This window comes from Notechis scutatus, chromosome Z (assembly GCF_049901735.1).
Source record: "Notechis scutatus isolate UNSWTSFEM ecotype Mainland chromosome Z, rNotScu1.2, whole genome shotgun sequence".
Lineage (NCBI taxonomy): Eukaryota > Metazoa > Chordata > Lepidosauria > Squamata > Elapidae > Notechis > Notechis scutatus.
Window position 1 is genome coordinate 33,831,284 of NC_142025.1, and position 27,052 is coordinate 33,858,335.

A 27,052-nucleotide genomic window follows, 5' to 3' on the forward strand; every position below is an offset into this window, starting at 1 on the left:
AATTTTCTCATTTATTTTATTTCACTTATTTTATTCACAAACATTTCACTAAATTACGCTAACTATTTTATCCCTCATTTTAATCATACGTTGATTCCAATTTTCTAAAGTTATTTCTATTACTAATATAACAATACAATTTTATATACCTTTACAGAATCCCTTTTTCAGTTAGATTTTCACCCATTATCTCTAAATAGGTCCTGTTTCTCTGTATCTTGCTCCGGTCCTTTGTAACTTCTTTTCCTTTCCTTCTTCCCTCTCTTCTTCTCCCTCCCCTTCCCCCCCCTTGTCTCTCTGCCTCTATTTCTCTCTTCTGTATTCCCCTTTTCTGTTGCTTTCCAGTATTATACTTGTTTTTCGAATTATTTTTCTTTTCTTTGGTTGTTTTTTTAAGTCTTAAATTCTCCATTCTCTTTCCCCCCTTTCCTTTTTCTTCCCCACATAAAATTACTTGTTCATTAAAGATGGCTTCTTCTTTGTCCCAGTCTTCTTATTTTGCAGTCTTTTCTTGTTGTTTCTCATAGTTCGAAATCTCCATTTCTAAGAATTGAAAAACGAAGCCAAAAGAACCCTTCCTTTCTTGTGCATCTTCTTTGTACTTTTTAAGTTCCATTTTCAATTCATCCAGAAGTGGTGCCATTGTATAAATTTTTAAACAACCACCCGATTGATTTTAGTCAAATATAATAACCAAATATCCAAAGATCACCAAATAATCCAAATACACGCAAGCTGTTTCTTTTTTGCTCTTTTTTTTCACTTTCTCTTCCTGGAGTTACTATTTAGTTGCAAAGTTTCAGTTAAAATGTATCTTTTAGAAGTCTTGTTGAAGTTTTACTTTAGATTCTTTTTAATTCAAGGCAGTCTCCTCCCTCTTCCAGATCCTGCCCTTATTCTTTTTCTCTCCCTTCCTGCTTATGAAAAAGAAAGTTTTTAATGTCCAGAAATCTTTATTATCCCTTTGGCATTTTGTTTTATTTTCAGCTTAATTGCCTATTGATGTCAAAGCAGATTTTTCCGATTTCTTATTTAAGTCTCTTAGTTATCAGTATAGGGAAGGAGAGAGAAGAGAAAAAAAAGCCAAACCTTTCCCTTTTCACTTTCCTTCGCTGCTTCGGACTCTTCTTTGGGAGCGATGTTATCTTTTGCAAGTTTAAATTCCAGGGTACCTTGGTTGTTGCTTTTACAATTTAACCTGGTCAGCCAAAACTTTCACTTCATATCTTCCTCCTGCACATTCTTTTCCGGTTGAGTTCTTTGTGGTGGCCATTTCTGACCACCGCTGCAACCGCCTTCGGGAAAGGGAGTAATGGCCAGCTGAGGAGGAGAGATGTGGCTCTCCTCGACCGTGCTGGCGGTCTCCCCCCTCTTCACCGCCTCTACGGGGTGGCTTAGCCCCGAAACCAGCCGGCTCGGGGCGCCCCAGCGGCGAGCCCAGACAGAAACCGCGCACGATCGCGGATTTCTGTCTGTCGCTGAAGCCCTTCAAACCGGAAGTCCCCTGCAGTGCACTCTTGTGGTGTTCTGGAGTCCCCTAGAGCTTACCCACTCCTTGAAAACCATTTCATAGTCAATTCTCCTCACTTGATGCAGGGATTGCCAAGGGGCTAGTTAGTGTACATGAAAAGGATCATTGCTCATTTGGAAATCAACTGCCAAAAATAAATATTTCATACCTTAGCAAGTGATTTGACAATAGGATTCTCCATAATTCCTTTCAAGAAAATAAGGTCTATTTCTTCAGCTCCTGATGATGAGGGTAAATCAGTAAGATTATCCAAAACTTGCTGCATTGCTACTGAAAAGAACACATAGAGGTAAAATACTTCAGACTTATTATAGTAAATATATAAATAATTAAAATTGTCAATAAAAGTGACCAGCCATTTAAAGGTGAAGCACCAATTATTTTCTCCTTTAATGTTGGTTTTGAGAGACATTGTAACAACCAAAAGAAATCTTTTGACTACCTTAAAGCTAACAAATTTACAAGTACTGTTAGCTTAATGATTGTCCTGTTTAGCAACCAAACTTATGATGCCCCTGAAAAAATAACTTTATAACCAGTCTTCTCATGACCATGGCAGTTATGTTTGTATGTAATGACCGCATCGTTTAGCAATGAAATTTCTGGTCCCAATTGTAGTTCTTGAGCAAGGACTACCTTTATATGGGTTGAATACTTGAGCAGTCATAAAAGTGGGAATGGGTGGGGGCTTTTCATCCATTTGTTCACCCACTTTTGAGATAGAAAAACATCAAACTATGGTAGCTTCCTTACAGGATGTGAAAGATTGTAGAAATCAGAAGTTAATCCTGACAGTCTCCATTCATTGCCCATTAGACAGAGTTAAATACTCATTAGATAGTTAGGAACGGTTTAAGTATGTAGAAGGACATAATCCTTTACAACTGACAAACAATGCATAGCAATCTATCTGTCCATTTATAAACCACAATTTATTGAAAAATAAAGATATTGAAATATATATTATAAAAGTAAATAGCCTACATTAGGGTATAAATCTACATGGTAAGATAAGATTCCATAGTTCCATTATTCAAGTCACAGTTTCTACTTTCAACACTATTGGGTCAAATGTGTATTACTGGAATATAACTGAGGGGTGGTGGGTGGGAGAACGCTAGTAACTACAGGTAGTCTTTGACTTAAGACCAGTTGTGTAGTGAGATAATTGCCTCAGAAAAGGTGCTTTACAACCCATAAATCGCAAAATGTTGCATCCTCCTCCCATGGTCCCATGACTGCATTATGGAAACTGATTGACATTTATGACCGATTTGCAGATTCTGTAGTCATATAACTTTGATTTGTAATATTTTTGGCCATTTCTAGTATTTTTTGCTGGTTTCTGGGGAAAAAACCTCACCCTTTCAGGAGAATAGGTTCTAATTTACAACCTTGAGATTCATTTAACAATCATGTGATTCAGATTAATGATATCTTGATTATCTTAATAATTTCCATAAAAAGTCATAAAATTGGGTCTGATCCTCGATTTACGACCATCACAATAATGACTGAAATTCCAGTCCTCATTGCAATCAGGAGCGGAGGACAACCTGTAACACTAATTTTATCTTTCAAGTGTATTTAATTTTGTATGTAATCTGTTTCCTTGAAAATAAGACCTATCCCGAAAATAAGACATAGCATGGTTTTATGTGTGTGCTTTATATAAGCCCTACTCCCCCCAAATAAGCCCTACTTAAGAGCCTGCACAGCCGGATAGTCTCCCATTCCATCTGGTTGCTTGCAGTGCCAGTCTCGAGGCGAGGCAGAGCTGTCTCACACACCCCGCACCAGCTTACCTCAGGACCCCTGCAGCCAGGTCACCCCCCCCCTGACATTTGCCCGGCCCACTTCTACTTGCTCATGCCTCCCATCTCACCTCAGGGCTGCAGCATCGGCACAATGCTTGGCCTCCTGCTCTGTTGTGGCTGCAAACAAGCAGAAGAAGTGGGCCGGTGGCCACGTGGGATCCTGCTAGATGGGGCCGCTGCTGCTAGGTGATGCAGGTGTTGGAGCATGGGTAGCCTGGCTGCAGGGGCCTCGGGTAAGCAAGTGTGGAGTATGTGGCACAGCTCCACCCCTATATCTCACAGTGGCACTGGGGCACAGCCCACATGGCCTCCTGCCCCACCACAAGCAAGCAGAAGTGGGCTTTACATGGAAAAAAATAAGACACCCTCTGAAAATAAGCCCTAAAAAATAAGCCCTGAAAATTCTTATTTTGGGATCCAAAAGAAAATAAGACCGGTCTTATTTTGGGGGGAAACGGTTATGTGTAAGTGCAATAAAGCAACTCACATATAAAAAATGCTTGTATAAAAACAGGTCAAGCCAGGAGCACTGGGCCAGAATGGTAGTTACTGATCCTCAATAATGATTTAATGTGCATTAATGTACGTTGATGCTAGCATTAATTTTTAACAATGATTAAAAATAATTATGACATCACTGGAGACAAAACATAGTAATTGAGTATAGCATACATCCCTAGGCTTGCTTTCTGCAGTGAACAAGGCAATCAGAGGAAAAATTAATTACCGTTTTTAAAAGACAAAGTACATCAAAGAGGAAATAACAAGATTGTTAAAAATAAAAAGATTCTACAATATTGCCCATAAGGACTACTTCAAAAACAGAGCTTCAAGAACTCATGAACCATTACAGATTATCTTCACACTAGCTTTCATTAAATAACATTAACACCTACATTTTTAGTATGTCCTTGCTTAAAGGGGGAAAAATATTTTCTAGAAAAATATTACTAAGTAGAAAGTTTTAACCATGTGGTATCATTCTTAAAATAAACATATATCATACAATGAAAGCTTTTTAAAAACATTGCTATAACCACACTTTACAATCAATGCATCCCTATCTCCTTCTAGCAAACAAGCTCTCTTTGAAAAGCTTGTGTGGGAGGCTAATGACAGTTACATTATGCTTTCAGGAATTCTGACAGCATTTCTTTTCTTTAGTTGATAAGCCAAGATTGTTGTCAACCATACTAAAATTTCAGGAACATAATGCACTTTTATTAATAAAAAAAAAATGAAGAGCTAGCAGCTGTGTAGGTAGTAACAAGAAATTCAAGTTCATTATCTAGATTAAAGCCAATAAATTGCACTAAGAACTGTTTTAATAATTGGGGGCAAACTCACTTCAAAAAGATGCATGCAAAATATTTCTCACATTCATTTGTACAACATCTAAATTTATACACAACTCTGAGGTAACAGAATAATATACAAAGCAGCTTCCTAAAGCTTACTATCCTGGATGTCAGATGCTGCAAACTAGGGAAAAATTTGTAATACTCAGAGTAGCGTTTTTATTTGTAACAAGGAAAGTATTATCTGCATGTATTAATGTAAAAAAGCAAAGAAAAGCTGCAACAAGCTATAACATATAATTGCATAGATGATCACACACAGTGGAAAATATACCCCCGAACTAGTATTTTTTCATAATCTGCTTCTATCCAGATGTATCTGAATACAGTAGGATCTATATTATGTGGATGGCCACACTGTCAGCGAATTTCAAGAACTGCAATTAAACCCTTCTGGAAAGCACAAGGTTGGGAAAAGAAATCAATGATTTCTGGAAAAGTTATATTTGACTTTGGGAACTTTTACAATGTGTGGAATTCAAATTTCAGAATTTCTGTCACCTTATGCTGTTTGGGGAATTCTGGGAATTGAAGTCCACACATCTTTAAGTTCCCAAAGTTGTTACAAAGTAATAACACTATATTGGCTGTAAACTAGAATTCACTGTTCCAAAGTTCACTTAAAGCAATAAACTTTTAATTCCACAACTCAGCTGAATAAGCTAGCAGACTTATTTTTAGGATAAACAAATAGATAATCAAGCCACAATATTTAAATTATTGGTCTTCTATAGCCTTCTATAGCCTTTGCTTAAACACATCCAGTGATGAGAAATCCACCCTGTATATTTAACCAAAGGAAATTTCTCGGAATATCAGTAGCTGCCTTCTTGTTGTTTAAAACCAGCTTTCTGTTACCTGCACCAAGAGAAGAAAGAAAATTATTCTTGACCTTTTTCTACGTAACCATTCTTTCAAGCTAAAGAGCGCCATGATATTTACAGGTAGTCCTCGACTTACGACCATAATTGTGTTTGCTAAATTTGTGTTGCTAAGCAAGACAATTGTTAAATGAGTTTTGCTCCATTTTACAACCTTTCTTTCCACAATTGTTAAGTGAAATCACTGCAGTTAAGTTAGAAACAAGGTTGTTAAGTGAATCTGGCTTCCCCATTGACTTTGCTTGTCAGAAAGTTGCAATGGATGATCACATGATCCTGGGACAGTGCAACCATTATAAATATGAACTAGTTGCTAAACCGCTGAATTTTGGTCACCTGACCATGGGGATGCTGCAACAACTGTATGTGTGACAAACAGTCATAAATCATTTTTTTCAACAACGTTGTAACTTCAAATGGTCACTAAATGAATGGTCAGAACTCAAGCACTATCTGTATTTATGAATTTAAAAATAATTTATGAAAGTTCTGCAAGAAAACAATCAAACACAGAGAGCATCAAGGAACCATTTATTTATTTAAATCCTGCCTGTATTATTTTGAAAATATCCAATACAGCTCAACCCTGAGTTGAGCTAACAAAGAGAGACTGGCCCAAGGTAATCCAGCTGATTTTCATGGATAAGATAGGACTAGAACTCACAATGTCTGATTTCTAGTCTGGTGTCTTAACCAATATACCAAACTTGACTATTCCCACTCTGTCTCCCTTCTCAAGGCTAAACATTCCTAGTGGTTTCAATTTTTCTTTATATCTTATCATCCTTTTTGCCCTTTTCTGCATCTGTATAGCTTTATCTAAATCCTTTCCCAAAACTAAACCGATAATTCTGAAGTTATATTTCATTTGTTCATATTTAGTTTGTGATCAACTACAATTCCATGATCCTTTTCATATGTCCTACTATAGTCAAATATCATGCATCCCATCTCTCTGCATTTAAGTTTCTTATGTAAATGTTTCATTTGTCCATACTAAATTTAATTGTTACTTTTAGTCCATTTTCAGAAAGTATCAAAATTGTTTTGGATTTTGTTTTTTATTTTTTTTAAAATTATTACACAATTTTGTATCCTTTATAAATCTTCACGTCGTCATGAATAAAAATGTTGAAGAACAAGAATTCAGAAAAATGTTTTGTTTCTACTTGGAGACCATTTTTGGATCTTTTGCTTGAGAAAAATAAAACATGAACATTTGATTTTAGGACTCGATGATTATATTTGTTATGATTAATATTGGGTATGTTTATTCTTATTAGAGTTATATTGTTTAAACCTATACTTTGAGTTTATGTTTACATTTAGAGTATGAGGGTTTTATTATATATTTTAATGTTATTTGATTGAATAATTTTATATGTTGTTTTTATGTTATTTTAATTTAGAATAAGAGGTACTACCCTGTTTCTCTGAAAATACTCCTACCCTGAAAGTAAGTCCTAGCTTGATTTTTACACATGCACCCAATATAAGCCCTACCCCCAAAATAAACCCTAATTAGGATCCCACACTCTCCAGAGTGAATGGGTAAAAATTAAGCTAGGATGGAGATGAGGGGGGTGGAACTACTTACCTTTGGACAATTGTAGCCAGGCCTCACATACCCCGACATCTGTCTTGCTGGCCCATTTCTTCTGCAACCAGCAAGGCTGGCAAGGCTTTCCTGAAGGATCAACCCAGAGCTGTTACAGGCTGCAGAAGCCTTCAGGAAAACCTTACTGGCTGCAGAAGAGGTTCCTGAAGGCCTCTGACAGTGAAAAGGAAGCCAGGGTGATGTGCACAAGTAAGGATGACATTCCCCCGAAAATAAGAACTGGTACCATTTTTGGTGGCAAAAAATATAAGACAAGGTCTTATTCTGGGGGAAACACAGTATATATTTGTGTCTGTACTGAAGTCAGAAATCAATTTCCACTTTTTTTCTTGACACTTTTTTCTTTATTTCCTTTTTTTATTCCCTTCCCTCCTTTTCTGTTATTTTTATTTAATTTAATAAAGTTGTTCCAAAACAAATGACTTAAGACTGAACTATGTATATAGTTATTTGCATTATGACAATTGTTCATAAAATGTGACCATCAGTAAGTGATTCTCTATATTGGGATTTAACAATCAGATTTTTGGCCCACTTAATCTAGCAGTGTCAACCCAGGCAGCAGCTCTGCTCCTGTTCTATCTGGAGATACCAGGGACTGAATCTGAAAATCAGGGATGATTCTGAAATCAAATCATATTTTTGTCTTGTAACAGATTTTATTATTGGTCTGATCCCAATTCAAATACACTGAGATGAAACCATGATGCCAGTTGCACTTTGTTCCTACTAAAATGCCTATTATTTTTACACTGATTTCACAACCTTATGTTATACTGGAATTAAGCTTTTTCTTTATGCAGAAGTCAATATATATTATCAATAGGCAAACTTGACATTTACATGATGTACTTCATTTTTTTTAACTTTCAAAGATTCACCAAGAGGACGAATAGAGAGCAATCCATAATACATAAAATCAACTAAAAGGATGCATTTCAACAAATAGACAGTGCAACAGTATAATCAACAGCAGAGCAAATATTGCAATTTCTTCCTCATAAAAACCTCATTCTGGCTTCAACTATCCAAAGAATCTTCTACAATCCCTTGTTGTTAGCCATAGATAGTTAGGAATTTTAGGACATGAAATTCAAAACATTGAAGAAGGGGGTTACCAGGTTGTATCTCTCTCTTATTCTAATTTGTAAAATACCAGGTTTTAACTTCAGCCACTCCATTGTTTCTCCACTACTCAGTTTGAACTACCCAAATGACATCAACATGTCTCTTTGGATTCTGTGGAAGAGCTTGAAACTCTATATTTGCTAAGTGTTACAGTTGAGGTCAAGAGGGCTAGAATTCCTGTGGTTATTTCAACTTCCCCTGTTGTGTATAACTAAGAGTCTGGTTCAAAAGTCATTATGAGTTTTTGCTTTGGAGGACTGATTCCTTAATTGTCACTTTATATTGAAGAACAATTTTAAGACCATAGTTCTAACTTTGTTTAAACAAGGCACACTCCCTTTGTTTGCAATGCAGACTTATTGTAATAATATGCAGAAGGACCTGGTGAGACTGGGTAAAGAAACATACCACAGGAATGGTCAGATAAGTGATGGCATAGGTGCTTGGGGAGGGGTGTTGCTTGACTTGCAAGATTGATGTATAGGATTAACTAGATAGGAAACACAACAAGGTAAGCTAATTCTACTTTATTGTATTATTATTATTACCTTTATTGTCAGAATACAACATGTGTACAATGAGATTGACTGACCCTCCTTTTTGTGCACACACCCCCCAACACAACTCACAGTGAGACAGAAATCCCTAAACTAGTCCCAATCTTATTACACTATGTGACCTTGTTGCACAATGTGCCAGCCCCGCAAGTCTGTGTCAGAAGTCTGACAGCCCACGGGTAGAAACTGTTCTTCAGCCTGTTGGTGCGGCTGGCTAATTCTGCTTTATTGTAAAATTACATTGACAAAAGCTTTCAAGTCTGATAGTACAATGCTCCCACACCCATCTCCTTCACAATCCAACCTTTCTCCCAACAGTGTCTTCTGAGCCTCTTACCTCACCCACTATCCAGTTCTGGGCTAAGCTGTGTGTTATCTGATTATTTCCTTGGCAATGTCTCTTTAGCCAATCTCCCAAGGTCCTTCCTAGATGCCACTATAGTTATGTACTATCCTAAACCATTATGTTCACATCCTTCATTTTTTTCTTTAAATAATGCCCTATTATAAATCTATATGTGCGTGCATAAATTTGTGATATAATTACCAGCTATTCCCAACTAGGAAATAAAAATAATAATAATTTGTATGCTGCCCAGAGTCACTTTTCATGAGATGGGTAAATATTTAAATTTGATTAACAAACAAATTAATAAATAGTAATAAGTCAAATACATCTTTAGACTGTGATATGAATGCATAGTTCAATGTAAGTTTCAATATCAATTTGATTAGTCCTGTTTTAGGCATGAAATCCGGCTGGGTATCTTTGAGCCAGTCACTTTCTCTTAGCTCAACTCACCTTAAGGATTGCTGTTGAGGGGAAAATAGGAGGAGGAGGAGATGTTGGATATGTTTACCATCTTGAGTTATTGATAAAAATAATAAAGGCAGGATATAAATAAATAAGTAAATACATACATAATGGAAACAATACCCATTTAATGGCAAGGTATATGTGGGAGAGAAACCTTAGCTTTTGTTTTTGTTAGCTGGCAAAAAAAAAAATTGATAAATGATGTAACCTCTTGCTTTCTAGTAATTTACCACAAAAACTATTTGTAGAATTGTCAAAAATCTGGAACTCTAAGACGACTAATTGAAAGAATTGGACATTTTCAGTATGTAGCAAATTTAGATTCCATAATTTTATTTAGCACTCAATTAAGTTCAAGAATAAAAGCCAGAGTTTCTTTCTATTCTTCAGTGCTTCTTAACCTAGGCTGAGTAGAATGGTCTGGCCAGTTTTGTTGATATGATGTTAACATCAGGAAAGCCAGAGATGATTGGATTTCCAAACACCAACATTTCCTACCTAGATCTTTGGTCTTGGCCTTTCAGAATTTCCAGGTAGAATAGCCCGACATCTGGAAACCCACCTGCTTGGAGGATTCACTAATTATTAAAGTAAATAATAAATAGCACTTTTATAGCAGATACTGGTACTAGGAATACACTGCATTGATTTGGCTTAGCTAAAGTCCAGAATTCCATCAAACATTTGTCCTGTATTTTATAGCACAGGAGCCCACACATTGTAATCAGGACCAATGAGATCTTCCATCCCTCCCTTCTGGCATCCTGGAAGTAGATGCGGGGGAGGGGCACGCTCCAGCACCTTTTTGTTATTTGCAGGAGATTTAAAATGCAAATTGATAGATTGGCTTGTTCATGGAAAAATTCAATTTGTCAAGGGAGTAAAAGATTAAGTGAACTGATATTATTCACTGGAATTAAAAGATTGTCGTTCACCACAAGTAAAAAGAGAAACCAATTGTGTACAGGTAGTCCTCAACTTACGACCACAATTGACCCCCAAATTTATGTTGCTAAGTGAGAAATTTGTTAAGTGAGTCTTACCCCATTTTACAACTTTTCTTGCCACATTTGCTAAGTGAGTCACTGCAATTCTTAATTAGTAACACAGTTGTAAGTGAATCTGGCTTCCCCATTGACTTTGCTTGTCAGAAGCTTGCAAAAGAGGATCGTATAACCCTGGGACACTGCAACCATCATAAATGTGAATCAACTCTCAAGCATCCGAATGTAAATCATATGACCATGGGATGCTGCAATGGTCAGAAGTGTGAAAAATGGTAATAAGTCACTATTTTCGGTGCTGTTGCAACTTCAAATGGTCACTAAAAGACCTCTTGTAAGTCGAGGACTACCTGTACATACCTTTCTCCATCATTTGAAACATTTCTTTTTATTGATTTTTCTACCAGTGCTAATAACCTGAATTTGTTACAGCAAAAATCAATGCAATTTTGCTGATATAGGTGCAATACATTTTTCATAGCCCACACCTATTAACTAGAAAATTACATGGTTTCAGGAGAACTTCCTTTTCTATCACCATAAATTTTATGTTGATTGTATCCAATACAGTATCACAGGTATGCATTACATAAACAAGCACTATAAGAATTTCCAAATGGCAAACTACAGCTGTTCCTTTTATCAACTTTCAAATATGGAAGAAGGCACATGATAGCTTACCCATTAAAAATAAATATCTCCCCAGATGTTAAGAACCAGGCCTAGAGAACAGAATAAACTTGCACTCCTGATAAAGTGCTGGGATCATCAATCTCTCAGATATTCCACCCAGGGCATGTTCTACAGAAGAAGGCAAAAAGAGAGCTCCATGGATAGATCCCTTAAAGGAAGAATAAAGATGTTTCAATCAACAATCTATAAATGGAGATACAATGCAATATGTTGATAGTAACAGTTATCCAACTTGGAATACATACTACTGTACATACTACTTTGCTTAGCAACTATAAATGAGATTGGTAACTCATTAGTTTGGTAACTCATTAGTTGGTAACTCAACTAAGCACTACTCAATTGCTAAGTAGAAAATCATATGACTGTGATAGGCTTATGACCCTACTTCTCCCTCGGTCATTAAATTGTTAAGCAAAAAACCCCACATGATTACAACTTATGATTTTACCTCTGACTTCCCTAGTAACTCTGAATGTTGTAAGTCAGTTGCAAAGCACACCAATGGTGATCTTTTGACTGCAGGACACTGCAACTGCTGAACATACGAGGATAGGTCTTCAGGTTTTTTTTTAAGCACTTTTGTAACTTTGATCAGCTGCTGCACAAGACAGTCAGTAAGCAAGGACTACCTGTAGTTGACTTTCCATGCTTTCCCTCAAGCTAGTAGCTCTATAATTTTAAGGAAATGATACATTTTGAGGCACATTCAAACAGAGCAGATATTTCAATAATGCAACATTGCTAAGAGTCACAATCAAAAAGTATAAAAACAGTAGTCATTTTAAATTATCATCTCACAAATATTACTACATAAGCACTCAAACTCTTCCAATTAAAAATAGTAATGATGTTGATTACACCAAGGTTTCAAAGTTATCTAGTTTATAATTCTATTGCAGCAATCATTTAGTTTAAAATTCGGCCACATCCAGTCCCTAATAATTATCCTACAATAATGCAAAAATGCTTAGTGTTCAGTCACATATATAACTTTCTTGAAGGGAAGACTTTGGTATCATAGCTAAGAATCCATTGTAATTATGACATCTTTCATCTCCGTAAGCTACTACAGAAAATTCAGCAGATGCAGAATGTAGGATGAAATCTTGTAATACAACAAAAGCTGTTACTATACTTCAGAAAATATGTCACGGAAAAGTAATCTTTTGTAGGATTATTACTCATATACCACCTGTACTGTTATTCTCATTATGTAAGTGTAGTCATCCAAGTACACTTACTAAGTCTTCTGTTAAGCAGCATTCTCACCCTAAATGGGCAATTTTGTTTTTATTCTGTCACAAGATGTGAAGCCTGAGAATTACCCCCAGGTCAGAATTTTCTCTAGGCTTCAATCTATTTTAGGACATGTTATGATCACCCATAATATTCAAAAACTGCAGCCTCAAGACAGTCAACCAGAAATTATATGAATGTGCCTATAATAGAGAGGTAAATAGATTTCATGATTCAAGTTACAAAAAAATGTTTCATCAATCCAGATAATAATTTATTCAGTGAATAGCAGCAACTTTCCGGAGTTTGATGCTGTTTTTCTTTTTTCGGAAAGCTATGTAAACCTAGGACTTTTTGAGTAAAAGAAGACTCATTGTAAATAAAATAAATAAAAAAAGAATTACTCATTGTAAATCTACATAATACGTTATGTAGAATTTTGTATAAATATATCAGCTTCTAGAAAATATAAGCCATAGTTTTTAAATTTTGAGAATATTCCAAATAATTCTGACTTAATGTATATTGTAATATAACTGGTTTCTTCATGATCTGGCAGCATGTGCAAATCAATCTACTAGGGAATAATCAGGAAATTATGTTTTAAAAATCATAGCTTAGAGTTTCCTATAAATTATCTTCAAGGCTTTCTGAAGACTTCTAGCATAATTGTTGAAACTTTTACTATCTAAACCTCATATCATTATACCGTGTTTCTCACATAATAAGGCCGGGCCTTATTTTTTTTTGACCCCCGAAAAACCGGCTAGGCCGTCTTTTCGGGGGTGACTTAATTTCCCCCCCCCTTGCATCCTCGGGTGGGCGGGCGGCGACAGCTTGGATGTTGGGGAGACCTTCCGCCACCGTTAATTTCCCTTCTCCCTTGCTGCGTGGCGTTACAGCAACGCCCCGCGGCGTTTGGCGCAGCCACGTGCAGCCAGTCAGGGCTCCTCCCTGCAACCGGAGCCCTGAGGAGACACTTAGGCTTCAGAGCGCTCTGTGGCCGCCTTCCCTTTGCCTTCGATGGTAAAGTGAATTATTTTAAAACCTCCGCTCATCCTATCAGGGCCGTGCGAGCTGAGCAGAGCCGGAAAGCAAACCGCGGGTGTTTCCTGGTTCTGCCCAGCCCGTGCGGCTCTGCCTGCCCTGGCGGGATGAGTGGAGGTTTTTAAATAATTCACTTTACCTCAAGGCAAAGGAAGGCGGCCACAGGAACGCCTGAAGCCAAGTATACCAACAACAAAAGGCAAATCCTCAAGGTTGGCTGGAGAGGGTGGCTACGTGCCCCCGGGCTGCTTCAATGCAAGGTCCTGACTTGCAGCATCCTGCCGTTGCCGCCGCGTCCTTTTTGCTGCCGCCTCCCTCTCCGACTGCAAAACTCGTGTGCTTCGCCAAACGCTCCGAGCGAGGCGAGCTCTTTCATACATAGAGAGAGAGGGAAAGACACCGGCGTGCTCCGAGAGGCTGGCTCTTTTCTCTAGCCGAGGCTGACAGGAAGTGCCTCCAGGGCCGTGGCAGGCAAGCGCGGGTGTTTCCTGGTTCTGCCCAGCACGCACGGCTCTGCCACGGCCCTGGCGGGATGAGCGGAGGGCCGGCGGGGAGGCACTCGATGCCTTGGTGACATTTCGGTGCCTCCGCCGCCTCCTCGCCCATCGCAGGTGGCGGTGGCGGCGGCAAGCGGCGCGCCGCTGAGGGAAAAAGAAGACAGCGCAGCCACCTTGCTTGCTTTCCCACCTGCCCGCCCCAGATGGCCTCAGGAGCGGCGGCAGTGGCAGCAGGCGCGCACACTCCTGCCGGCGAAGGGAGGAGAGGCGAGGAAAGAGAAGGGAGTGCGGCAGCAGCAGCTGTCACAGTATCATCTCATAGCGGGGCAAGGCTGGCAAGCTGAGGTGGCCGCACCAGAGAGCGTCACTACCGACCCGTCGTGAGGATAAAGGAGCGGGATAGAGATTCAGTCAGATGTCAGCCTCGGCTAGGGAAAAGAGCCAGCCTCTCGGAGCACGCCGGCGTCTTTCCCTCTCTCTATGTATGAAAGAGCTCGCCTCGCTCGGAGCGTTGGCGAAGCACCACGAGTTTCGCAGTCGGAGAGGGCGGCGGCGAAAAGCAGGATGCTGCAAGTCAGGACCTTGCATTGAAGCAGCCCGGGGGCACGTAGCCACCTCCCTCCAGCCCACCTTGAGGATTTGCCTTTTGTTGTTGGTATAATTGGCTTCAGGCGCTCCTGTGGCCGCCTTCCCTTTGCCTTCGAAGGTAAGTGAATTATTTTAAAACCTCCGCTCATCCCGCCAGGGCCGCGGCAGAGCCGTACGGGCTGGGCAGAACCAGGAAACACCCGCGGCTTGCTTTCGGCTCTGCTCAGCTCGCACGGCCCTGATAGGATGAGCGGAGGTTTTTAAAATAATTCACTTACCATCGGCAAAGGGAAGGCGCTACAGGAGCGCCTGGCTGAATGTCTCCTCAGGGCTCGGTTGCAGGAGGAGCCCTGACTGGCTGCACGTGGCTGCGCCAAACGCCGCGGCGTTGCTGTAACGCTATGGCAGCAAGGGAGAAGGGAAATTAACGGTGGCGGAAGGTCTCCGATATGAAGTGCTCCACCAACGCAGGCAGCACCATATCCGGGCATGCAACAAAGTACTTCCTAACGGCAAGCCCCCGCCATTCCCCCCCATTTCGCATGTTTAATATGGGCCTTAATTTGATTTTATGCCAATAAATCATGCTGGGGCTTCCTATTGGTGGAGGCCGTATTGTTGGAGAAACACGGTACATCACTGTGGAGGCATAAAGTGTTATGGGTTAGAATTCACTCAAGGGCAGCACTTATCAGTCTATATAACTACATGGGGATAAAAAAGTCTTTACCAAGCTGCTGTGAAAGGATAGCTTCTATATAATTTTATATGGTATGTCAAATCCCAATGATTGTAAACAAGAATGTAGAAAACTAATCTCTCCAATTTTAAGTTTTTCTTAAAAGTTCAGACATGCAAAAAAGCACAAATTAAAATGGAGACAACACTCTTTAAAGTTTCATGGGATTACCAACTAAAGAAAAAAATAAAATAGAAATACTTTTAAAAAATAAGATGTCTTCACTATATTTATAAATCCAAATTCTTTTAAACAAATGACTTTGCTGACTATTATTAAAACTGACAATTGATTCTAAGATAACTATGAATAGTTAGATACCAAGACAAATATTTTTTAGAAACAGATACCAAGATAAATATTTTCTCACTCTTAGCTGCATCAGTTAGTTTTGCAAATCTTGAAATAAGTGGCAAGTTTTAAAGTTTGAACCCCAAATCCCAGCAGTTCTGACTTTTAAAGTAAAAAAAAGTATAATGTAGACAGATACAATGATGTGTAAACTTTTATTAGAAATTCTAAGTGTTTTAAAATACATTCTATACATTTAATCATGTTCAAATTCACTTAAATGGACAGGACTTATTTTTTGACCTCACATAGAACCGTATCCTTTACTTTCTCTAAACTTGAAAAATTGGCTGCATTTATTGGGGGAGATGTATGGGCTAAAATGTAGATTTTAGTAATTCAGAATTCCAGAACTTAATGGAGAAGGTGTACATCTAATTATACAGATGAAGTGCGCAACCTATATAAGCTGCCCTTCAACCATATCTTACTACGCCATATAGTTGTAATAATAAAGCTATTATCGAAGGTCAATTAACAGCACTCTCTACTGTGTTACTTGAAAAAAGAAAATTAAAAAAACTTATCTCTCTTCTAAATTCAACAATATTTACAACCATAATTTCTAGTACTCACACCTGCAATTCTACTAGAAGCTCTGAGAATTACTTTTCATAATAGCATTTAGGCTTAGGATACAAAATTATATAAAATAGATTGGGATTGTTTCCCAATTCTATTTCAAGCTTTCTTTTTAATTTAATCATTTGCTTGATTAGTCATCTGATAATTCATATTTCTTGTTCACCCTTATTTAGGGTCCTAGACCCGAAGGTGCTTTTTCAACAGGCAACTGAACTTTCTGGTTTTTTCTTTGAAGACATTTCACTTCTCATCTAAGCAGCTTCTTCAGCTCTGACTGGATGGTGGGGATTGAAGGATTTATACTCCTGGAAGAAAGCTGGTCATTTGCATTCTTTTAAGATCACCTGGAGGTTTATCTGTGTCCTCAGGGTCACCTCAGTGGTGCAAATGGGTGTGGAGCCTTCTTGGAACTGTTGAAAGGACTGTGTTGTAGACTGGAGATAGATGATGTACAGTAGTATCCCGCCCTGTCTGTTGAGACAGGGATGTTAAATTTTTGTCACAGATGGCTTGTTTAACCCCTCTTTCAACCCAGCAGTCCTCTCTGTGCAAAATGTGGACTTTGCTGTCTTCAAAATAGTGTCCTGTGTCTTTTAAATGCAGGTGGCCTGCTAAATCCAGTCCTGATGTGTGTTTGTTCTCCTATGTTGTGCCTGGCGCTTATGAAGTGGTTATGAAAAGCCTTGATCTTGACTACAGATATCTAACTTGAGACTACAACTATGTATACACCATTTTAAATGACATATTATATTCCTAACCTAGCAATAAGTTGGATCACTGAACTATTGTGTTGGCGAAATACTTTGAAAAGAGGTAAAGGAGTAAAGGGGTGGCAGTGGCGGCAGCGGGGGGGGGGGACGACGACAGAGGAAAGGTTCTTTCTGTTCCAGTTCCTGTATGACCATGTGATGATGCCTATGCAAGAGTATTTTGATCCTTCTCAAGCTTAGAGAAATTAAATATGATGGAATGTGCACCTGGAGAAGCAGTTGGTGGGGGGAGATTTGCCAACATAGAACTGTCCTGGGGGAGGGGTATCCAAATTAAGACACTACAGTCCTGAGCTGGATGAGGCAGTGGGGAAGAGGTTTGGGCTAGCCACACCCTAGAATTTATCAAGATGGACCTAGTAGGCTAGAAAGTTATAGATGCAGTTTGTAAAAGTTCCGTCCATTAGGTATAAGCAAATAAAGGATAAGACTCAACTGGATTTTGCTGCTTTGTGCTTGGGTCTTACATTATCTGGTAGTTTAAAATAGCGGATGTAGCCCCAATGATTTGAATGGCAAAACAGTACTTCATTTCCATGCTGGTAGGCAGATGGAAACAATGCAAAACATGGCAGCTGTGTGCATGCAAAAAATGAGGAAAAATAGTCCACAATTGGAAGAATAGAAACATACACTAGTATATAATTAAGAAACATACAATGAATCAATAGATTAACCTGTTTCATAATGGAACAGTCATGATGTTTACTGATCTACACATCCTTATTATATCACACATAATAAAATCTAAAGCTTTTACAATAGTTTTTTTTATCATGTTATGTTTTTGAAATTACATGCACTTACTCTTTCTATGCTTTGTAGAAATAACTTCTTTATTTAAAAAAAAGTAGGTTATATCAAATAATAATGAAAAAGAAATAATAATGAAGAAGAAAATAGAAATGGAACATAGCCATACTATACATCATTGCAGCTTTTTCAAACTCCTTTAGTCTGCTTTGCAAAGCAGTTCATGAGTGCTAATTTGCTCTCTGTAGCAGACACAGAAAATAATGAGAGGGAGAATTTGTACAAAATTATACTCCCAGACTTACCACTGGGTGTAAAAATTCATCCAAAGATTGCTAAGTACATTAACCTGAAAATTGGTAAAATTATTTCAATCAGAAAAATAGAATAACATAATCTCTATTTGTATTTTATTTCCCATTCCACCAAATGACAAGCTAGTTTCTTAATTATTAATAAATAATATACAGATCATATCTATTCCTATGTTCTGAAACCACTAGCCACAGTTTTTCTGGCTTATTGTGTTATGTGAATGCACTGTGATGAAGCAAATTTTGAGATTTACTTATTTATCCAATTTATATGGTCACTTATCTCAAAAAGTGACTTTGGGCAGCAAACAGTTAAAATGTAATTGTACACATCACAAAATTTAAAATATGTGGCAACCAAGCAATGTGAATACAAATCACTAGCATAACTAAAAAGACCTAAGGACTTAAGTCCTGGACATAAAGCACCACCTTCCAATTTCCAATTGTTTTGTTTTAAAGCAACAGACGCTGTTCATTGGAAATTCTCCCATGCTACATAGAGTTAATTGCACTTAACTCTGCTCCCTTAGCTCTTCCTGCCCTTCTCCTACATCAACATTTTCTATATGGCAATAGAATATACTTTATTTCCTTAACAAGCTTTGGGAAATCTTTGTTTTAAACAGTGAATAACCAGTTTGCTGCTCAAACTTTGCTACAATCCTTTGGAAGAAAAGTTATCTCAGATAAACTGTTTCTTGCAATCATTTATTGTTTCTATTCACTATATACAGAACTGTTTGATAATTTTTTCCAATCCAACTATGCAAAATTATCAGACAATATTCTTATAAACACAAGTACTAAGTAATATGGATTATCTACTTCACCTTGACTAGGATGGCTATACAATTGCTTTAAATTAAATGCAGGCAGTCTAACCTAGACCTATATAGTTGGTTTATAGGCAAACAAATGAAAACATGTAGAAAGTCCTCAACTTATGACTAGAGTTGGGACTAGAATTTCTGTTGCTAAGTAAGGCAGTTAAGTGAATCATGCCCAATTTTACAATCATTTTTATCATGATTAAGTGAATCATTGCAGTTATTAAGTGAATCCCATGTTTGTTATGTAAAACCAGCTTCTTCTAGTTCCTTTGCTTATTGGAAACAGCTGGGAAGATTGCAAATGGTGATCACATGACCCCAAATACTCCATATACTTTTGAATACTTCTTCGCTCCAAAGTTAGTTATTTGGGAAATTCATGAACAAGACACAATGGAAATTGCTCATTTATAGATCATAATCTTATGTTTGATAGACAAAAATGTTAAGCCAACACTTAATCTAAGGATTTTCTCTTAAGTTTGCTCATTTGATATTGTTTAAACATATCATGAATGTTTGCAATTAAATATATTTAGAATTGATACAAATTTGTTAATGAGGCTATTTTTAAATAAATTGTAAAATTATAATATTGATTTATTTTATTAACACTAGAAGCTTACTGCAACATCTTCAAGATCCATAGATTTTATTAATATGTTAGCATATCTGCACAAAATTCACAAATCTGAAGTAATCAGACTAAGTAACTATATTTTTAAAATGTTGAAAAACTGAAATATAGAACCAAATATTGGTATATACAGTCGTATGTTGGAACTCAATTGCTTTGAAACTCATTGAATTTGGTACTCAACAGGTTTTGGTATAAAAATTTTGTCCCAGCAATCATCATTTGTTTGGTACTCAACGCATAAGTTAGAACTTGTTGGTGTCAGCTCTCTTGTGACTCACAACATTATACCTTATGGGAAAAATTTGTCTAATACTCATTGTTTTTGATACTCATTGCACTTCCTGGAATTAATTAATAATGAGTACCTACATACCACTATACTACCAGGCATATAACTAGATTTGTAGAAGAATAGCACTAATAAAAGTATCACAATGGCATTATTTGTTACTTACAATGCCAATATGCCAATCTCTAGACTGGTAATCTTCAATTAACTTTTTTTTTTTTTAACTTTTTTTTTTTTCAATTAACTTTTTTTTTTCAATTAACTATTATCTTCAATTAATAATTAATTAAAATTCAATTCATGCACAACCGTTTAGTTACTACAATCTTGAACAAGGAGACTTATCCTTGAAATTATGACTGTCACAGTGTTCCCACAGTTATGTGATCGCTATTTGGAGCTTAGTAACTGGCTTGCAATTACAATACATTTCACCATTTGCTATTAAGAAATTGGATGCCATTTGTCTGAAATGTTACAGGATTTCCTGCCTGAGCAGGGGGTTGGACTAGAAGGCCTACACGGTCCTTTCAAACTCTGTTATTCCGCTATTTGTCACAATCTGTAATCTTTACTACTAGCTTTCAACAAATAAAATCAATGGGGAAGCAGGCAGAAGATTACAGGTGGCAATCATGTGGTGTTGCCCCTAATAACCACATGGGGCTTGTCTAATGACTGCAACTGTTGTAAGTCAGAATAGTCATGCGACACTGCACTATATGACTGTGTTGCTTAGAAATTCCTTGTCCCAATTACCATTGTTCGCTGAAGACTACCCATACAAAGATGCCAGTCTTTGCTCACATTCATTTCTATAAGCACTACATTGCTTCACAGTTGCAGTCAATGTCTTTTATTTTTAAGTATAAATGTGAATATTGGGTAATTTTGGGGAGAGAAAGATATATTTTATCTCAAGTGTCCCTTTCTATGCCCCAACATATTGATACCTTTTTTGTTGTTGTTATTCTCTTCAACTTAACTCTTGACGGCTACCTGGGCTAATCCTTGCAGAGGTTTTTTTTTTTTTTTTTTTTGACAAAAAAAAGAAGTCCAGTTGCCATGACTCAACCTACAGAAAACTGTAACTGGATCACTAAGAATCTTCATAACATTTTCTTGGAAAATTCTTCAGTGGTTTGCCTCCTTCCTCAGACTGACCAGAAGTGACTGCCCCAAAGTCATCCAGATAGATTTGTGCCTGAGGTGGAACTAGAACTCACAGTCTCCTGGGGCCTTAATCACTACACCAAGCTCAGATTACCAACAACCTATTTGTTATAATAAATAAAACTGTTCTTGCAACAGACTCCATCATCCCCCTTTTCAAAATGCAGAACCACAGACTCAAAAAAAAAAAAACCTCTTCTCTCTGTAAAGGCGAATACAGAAAGAAAGGTGCTGGGGAAACCAAGCTTTTATTCCTATCACCAATATAGTTCTACTAACCTCAACTTTTTACTAATAAAATATATCATGAGGTGATAAAACAATATTGGTATTAAAAGCTGGGGGAAAGCATATTGAAGTAGGTTTTCTCCTCAATGATTCCCACTTAGTAATGTATGAGCAGTCAATGAGCCATACGACATCAAGAAGGGGATCAGGGAAGCAACTCCTTTTTCTCATATGCTCCTTCCTAATAGCAACTCATGAAAGGCTCTCAAAAGAAATACCATATTCCCCTATTTATACATGACATCATATAAACCAGGGGTCTCCAACCTTGGCAACTTTAAGACTTGTGGACTTCAACTCCCAGAATTCCTCAGCGAAGCTGGCTGAGGAACTTTGGGAGTTGAAGTCCACAAGTCTTAAAGTTGCCAAGGTTGGAGACCCCTGATATAAAGGACAGAATTACAATGTAAAAGTAGACATGAAGTCAGGTGTATATATAGAAGAAAGCCAATGAGTCTAAAATAGTGGGTAAGATAAGGCATGCAACCCCTGCCCTTTTTAATATGTATGCAATAGATCAGTGGTGGGATTCAAATATTTTTGCCGGGCGTGGCTTGGTGGGCATGCACGTGACTTTGTGTGCATGCGTGCGCCAAACATACACTTTGCGCAGGCGCAGAGGTGTTCTAACTCACCTCCTGCAAGCCTGTACGAACCCGGTTGCTTCAGCAGCTGCCGCGCAGCACTATTGAAGCGCAAAGCAGCTGCGCTTCAAATTCAGCAGATAAAAGTGAGTATGGGAGCCTGGCAGGCAGATGGGCCCAATAGCAGAGCAGCGGAGACCAAACCAGTTCTCTCATCGCTGCTACCGGCTCGCCAGAACTAGGCCCAGCCGGTCGAATATCACTGCTGCAATAGATATCTAAAAAGGGCAAAGATTTGATCACCAGGTTGTACCACCATTTTTTTGTTTGCTGGCCCTTCCCTCAGATGTCTCTGTATATGGCAAATCAAGGCCAGAGAAATTAACAACTAGAATTGATGTATCTACAGGTATTCCTTGACTAATGAACACAATTGGGACCAAAGTTTCGACTGCTAAGCAAAATACTTATTAAGTGAGTCACACTCACTTTTACAACCATTTATCATGGTTGTTAAGTAAATTACCACAATTGTCAAGTGAATTACATGGTTGTTAAGCAATTCCAGCTTCCCACATTGACTTTATCAGAAGCCAGCTGGGAAGGTTGCAAATGATGATCACATGACACCAGGACACTGCAACCATCATAAATAGATCTGGATTTTTACTATGGGTAAAAATGTAATGGTTCTAAATAGAAGGGCCAGTTTTGAATATTTTTTTCAGTGCTGCTGTAAATTTGAATTGTTACTAAACAAATGGTTATACAGTTAGTGTTTATTAGTGTCCTTTGAGTTTGATTTCTGGTGATGCCTGTCATGAGAGCAATCATGCAATTTTTGGGCACAAATGGATTACCATTATTTTTCAGAAATTTTTACAGCTTTACAATCTAGTCTGTATATTGGGACTTACTGATGATTTCCTATCAAAATATTAACCAGGTCCCAGGCATTTAACTTTTTAAAATCAGAGGTGGCTATATGGAAGAATGGTAAGTGACTTCCATACAGTTGTCAAGAAAATGATTTGAATATGTGTACACTATCCCTTATATTCATACATATTTTTCCTTCCCCCTATAACCCTTGCTCTTTGGTAGCAATGAACAGCTGCATATTAACAATGTGCTGGGAATTATTCATTTGTACAACAATTTAATTATCCAAATATAACAGTGGATTCTAAACATTAGCCATAATTGCATGATGGGAAATCTGATTTCTTTCTGCATATAATTAGCTTCTTAATGAAACTGAGCCATTTTCTATTTGTCCTTTCTTGGCCATAGTACTTAAGAACAGATACTTTCTATTTCATAAAGATTCCAAAAAACTATTTCCAAAAACCCCACACCTTAAAATAGTGTTAAATCTCTTGCATAATTGCACATCTAACACTGCAGTCCATTGGCAAAAGTTCCAGACGCTTAGGGCTAACAAGCAAGACTAACAAGCTATTTCTTCCACACAGTCATTCCTTTTAGTGAAAAGAAAGAGGACATTAATGAAAACACAAAATCAACACATTATCAATACAGGAAAAAAAAAACTTTTCATTTTTTTGCAAAATGCATGAGAATTTTTGGCATCTAAAATTTTTATAATTGCAAATGAATGCACACAACCAAGTCAATTCCTTCAAAGTTCCATCAATCTTTATGTTAAGTACTATAACTGCTAACATCATTCATAGTCCTAGCTACAATTCTAGTTGAAAATCCACACATAACACTAAAATGTCAAATTTGATATTAAGGAGCAAAATATTTTACTACGAATACAAAGAATAACTTAATAAAGTATAATGTTATCTCCATTATGAATCAAGGCACAAAATCTTTCTGCTGTAAAGAGTTCACATAGATAATTCTGAAAAGCCCACAAGTTGTAAACAAGAGATGAAAAATGAACAGATGGCTGCAGTATGTACTGAATATTCTAGAGTTTCTCTTATTTATATGCTTTGTTCAAGACTTCGAATGTACTAAATTCAAAATTTGATCCCGTCTGTAGTTCCCAAAACTGGTTATAGTTCTTGAAAAAGCATTTTAACAGAGACATTTCCACAGAGAAATTGCTAAATAATAGCTTGTCCTTTAAAATCACTTATAAGGTGCACCCAAGCCAGGAGTCAAGATAGAAACATTGTGACAGTCATCCCTGCAAGACACTTGCAATTCAGATACAGTATTACTAGAATTTACTTGTCTTCCTCTACTGATTACAGCCCAGTCCAAAGGTCTATTTATAGTTGCCTAAGGCCTCTCTCTTCCCAAAGTCAAATAAAATGAACTTTAATTGATGGATGCGACTCTGTACTGCAGGATTGATTACAAACTCTGCAGTAGCAGCATGAAAAGGTGAAAGCAAAATGATGTTGATAACACTAGCAGATTACTACCACTTGCTCTATCATGAGTTATATGTTATTATGCTATATACACTGTCTTCACAGCAATAATTGAAACAATGTCCCCCCTTCAGCAATAGCCATGACCAGTTGGCTGGAAGCCATAAAGTACAGTCCATTCTATTCAGGACTGACCCCTATTAACAACAAATGACATCCATGCAGTCTTTCATTCACAGGTTGTTTCAGTAAACTCTCTCAATTATTCTGACGCAGAAAGCGCCAAGACGTTTGTACAGTTTGAATGCAAAAATAAAGAGGTACGCTTGATAGTGTCATAACAATGGACGTGAATACACCTAAAAATCATGATGCCAAAGAACATCGTGTGATTCCTTGTTCGTTTTGCTTCTAGCAGTCCAAATGGCTATTTTACAACCGTACGATTTCCCTGCATTTGGCAGACTTCAACACTTACCTATCTTCTCCCCCAGAAAATCGCCCTTCCCGAGGACAATCCTTGCGCTTGTCCTGCCTCCCGCCCTCCCAGCTCCAAATGTAGCGAGGTGACAGCACCACCGTGGCAATTACAACCTACCCAGCTCTTCAATCAGCTCCGCCACCTTTTTTTCCTTACTCAGTTGAATGCGGATTGCAGCTACAGGCAACAAGGAAAGGGAGCGGATATAAGAACCAGAATATGTGTTTTTCATCTGAAATGGAAAGGCGGACACCTATTTTGGGGAGAGAGCTCGCAATAATCGCTGAAGAAAAGGGGAGTGGGTGATATATTCGCGCACCGCCCCTAAATTTTGCGAAAAGAGGCGGGGAGAAAGAAGAATAATCGCGCAGAGGTCGAGGGGATAATCCCGAGCGGGAAACAAAGATTATCTCCCATTGGGGATAATCCGGGGCAAGAAAAAAACAAGCCCAGAGTTGGGAGAAGGGACACGGAAGAGGTGGGGAAAGCGGCAAAATGCCCCATTACGAGCCACGAGTAAAATACCTGCACGAGCCTTAATCCCCTACCATAAAACGCCCAAAGAGGCCGCCACCAGTTTCGCTCCGAGGCAGGCTAAAGCGAGTCACGGGGTAGGCTCCTCGCCGGGAACCAGTTCCCGTCCCACAAGAGCCTTGCTCGGTTCTTCTCCGCCCTCTTCCATACACAGAGACTCGGCAGTCACACAGGGTGCGCCACAACAGGACCCTCTGCCACCCCCCCTCTTCCTACCCACCCCCACCTAGGAAAAAAGGGGGCACTCGCCTGCCCTAAAAGCCTCTTTCCAGAGCTACGAAGGTGGGCAGTTACCGGTGGGTTGGCTCGCCTCTCCTTTCACTCGCACGCGCACCAAGAGCCTCCTTCTCTTCAGTGGACGCCGCCGCTCCGCCTCTGCCCCATCTAATGACCCGAAAACTCCCGGCAGCGCGCCCCCGAAACCCTTTCTGCCCGTCGAGAGGCGCACACGGTGGAACGGGTACCCGCCAGTCGGACTCTTTTGCGCGCGCAGTAGTCCGTCCTACTCCTGCTGCTGCCTAGGCAAAGAGCGCGCGAAAGCTTCTCTAGTCTAGTTGATCGGGCGGGAGCGCGCGAAGTAGGCCCCACCCCCTTTAACTCTTTCGCTGCCTTATGACTGGGCTTGCGGTTGGTCCCACCTTATTGGCCTGAGGACGCCAGTTTCGCCATTCATGCCAAGTCAAAAAAAAAAAAAAGGGAACTCACATGTGCATTTGTCTTTTGTCCCGGAGATCTTCTGTCGCCTGCATTCTGCGGACTTGAATGTAACGAGGATGAAAACCAAGCGACGTCAAGGCCACATATGATTATGTGTCAATATTGGACAAAACAAGAGTGCAAAATTAAGGATGCAATACTATTCGCACTTATTCTGAAATAAGCCCGATTAAATTGACGAACGCTTACTTCTGGGTAGGCGTGCTTAGGCGTATTGTTAACTAAATAAGGAAGTAAACCCCTATTGAAGATTTTTTTACTTTCAAGTGTAGATATTATTCAGGGCACCGCTCGAATTGAAATAGTTCGAAATAAATCTGAATGAATTCAGCTGAATTAATCCCTCCTCGCCACACACACACACTTCCTTTCTGAACTAAAAACTCTGTTTTGTCCTTGGAGATTGAAGGTTTTTTTTTAAACATCCCAGCCTCATTAGCTGCATTTAGCAGTAAATTCACATAAATTTACCTGTAGTGGTTTACAAATTCAGGTGCTTGGGCTGATTATTTCAGAAATCCACAATTTCAGGAGTAGGACTCAAAAAAAAAAGTTTTGAATCAGAGAATGCATTTATGAACAAGGTTAAATTGGGAAAAGGATGACATGATTTATTTATGTACATTTGAGGATGGAAGAGTTTGTAAATAGAGAACCTCTAAGCTCATCAAAGCTGAGGTGGAGTAAGGATTTATAAAATGGAAATAGCAACCCACTTTTTAATATTTTAATATAGTTATACACTCTTACTACTTGTTTATTGATTAGCTCTGACATGTTTTAACTAAGTAAAGTCTATTTTTGTTACTCCCAGAATACAGTGCTTTTTCCCATCCTGTTCATTGCTATTTTCTGAATAGGATTTCCAC

General features: G+C 38.4%; 1 protein-coding gene across 27 annotated transcripts in view; it reads right to left on the minus strand.

The window, feature by feature from the left end:
- PALS2 (protein associated with LIN7 2, MAGUK p55 family member) overlaps window positions 1-26,342 on the minus strand; it is a 249,156-nt gene extending 222,814 nt beyond the window's left edge. For 2 of the 27 annotated variants that reach the window (XM_087945380.1, XM_087945381.1), the window contains exons 1-3: window positions 25,761-26,017; window positions 11,393-11,552; window positions 1,680-5,564 (exon numbers count right to left, since the gene is read on the minus strand). In XM_087945380.1, coding sequence (XP_087801506.1) covers window positions 1,680-1,943 — 264 coding nt within the window. In that variant the 5' untranslated portion in view covers window positions 1,944-5,564; window positions 11,393-11,552; window positions 25,761-26,017. Of the gene's footprint in view, window positions 1-1,679; window positions 5,565-11,392; window positions 11,553-16,794; window positions 16,922-17,690; window positions 17,799-25,049; window positions 25,165-25,457; window positions 26,041-26,171 lie in introns of those variants that run through there. The other 25 variants (XM_087945396.1, XM_026673636.2, XM_087945391.1 and 22 more) reach the window with 23 other exon arrangements.
- Between the last annotated feature and the right edge of the window lie 710 nt (window positions 26,343-27,052).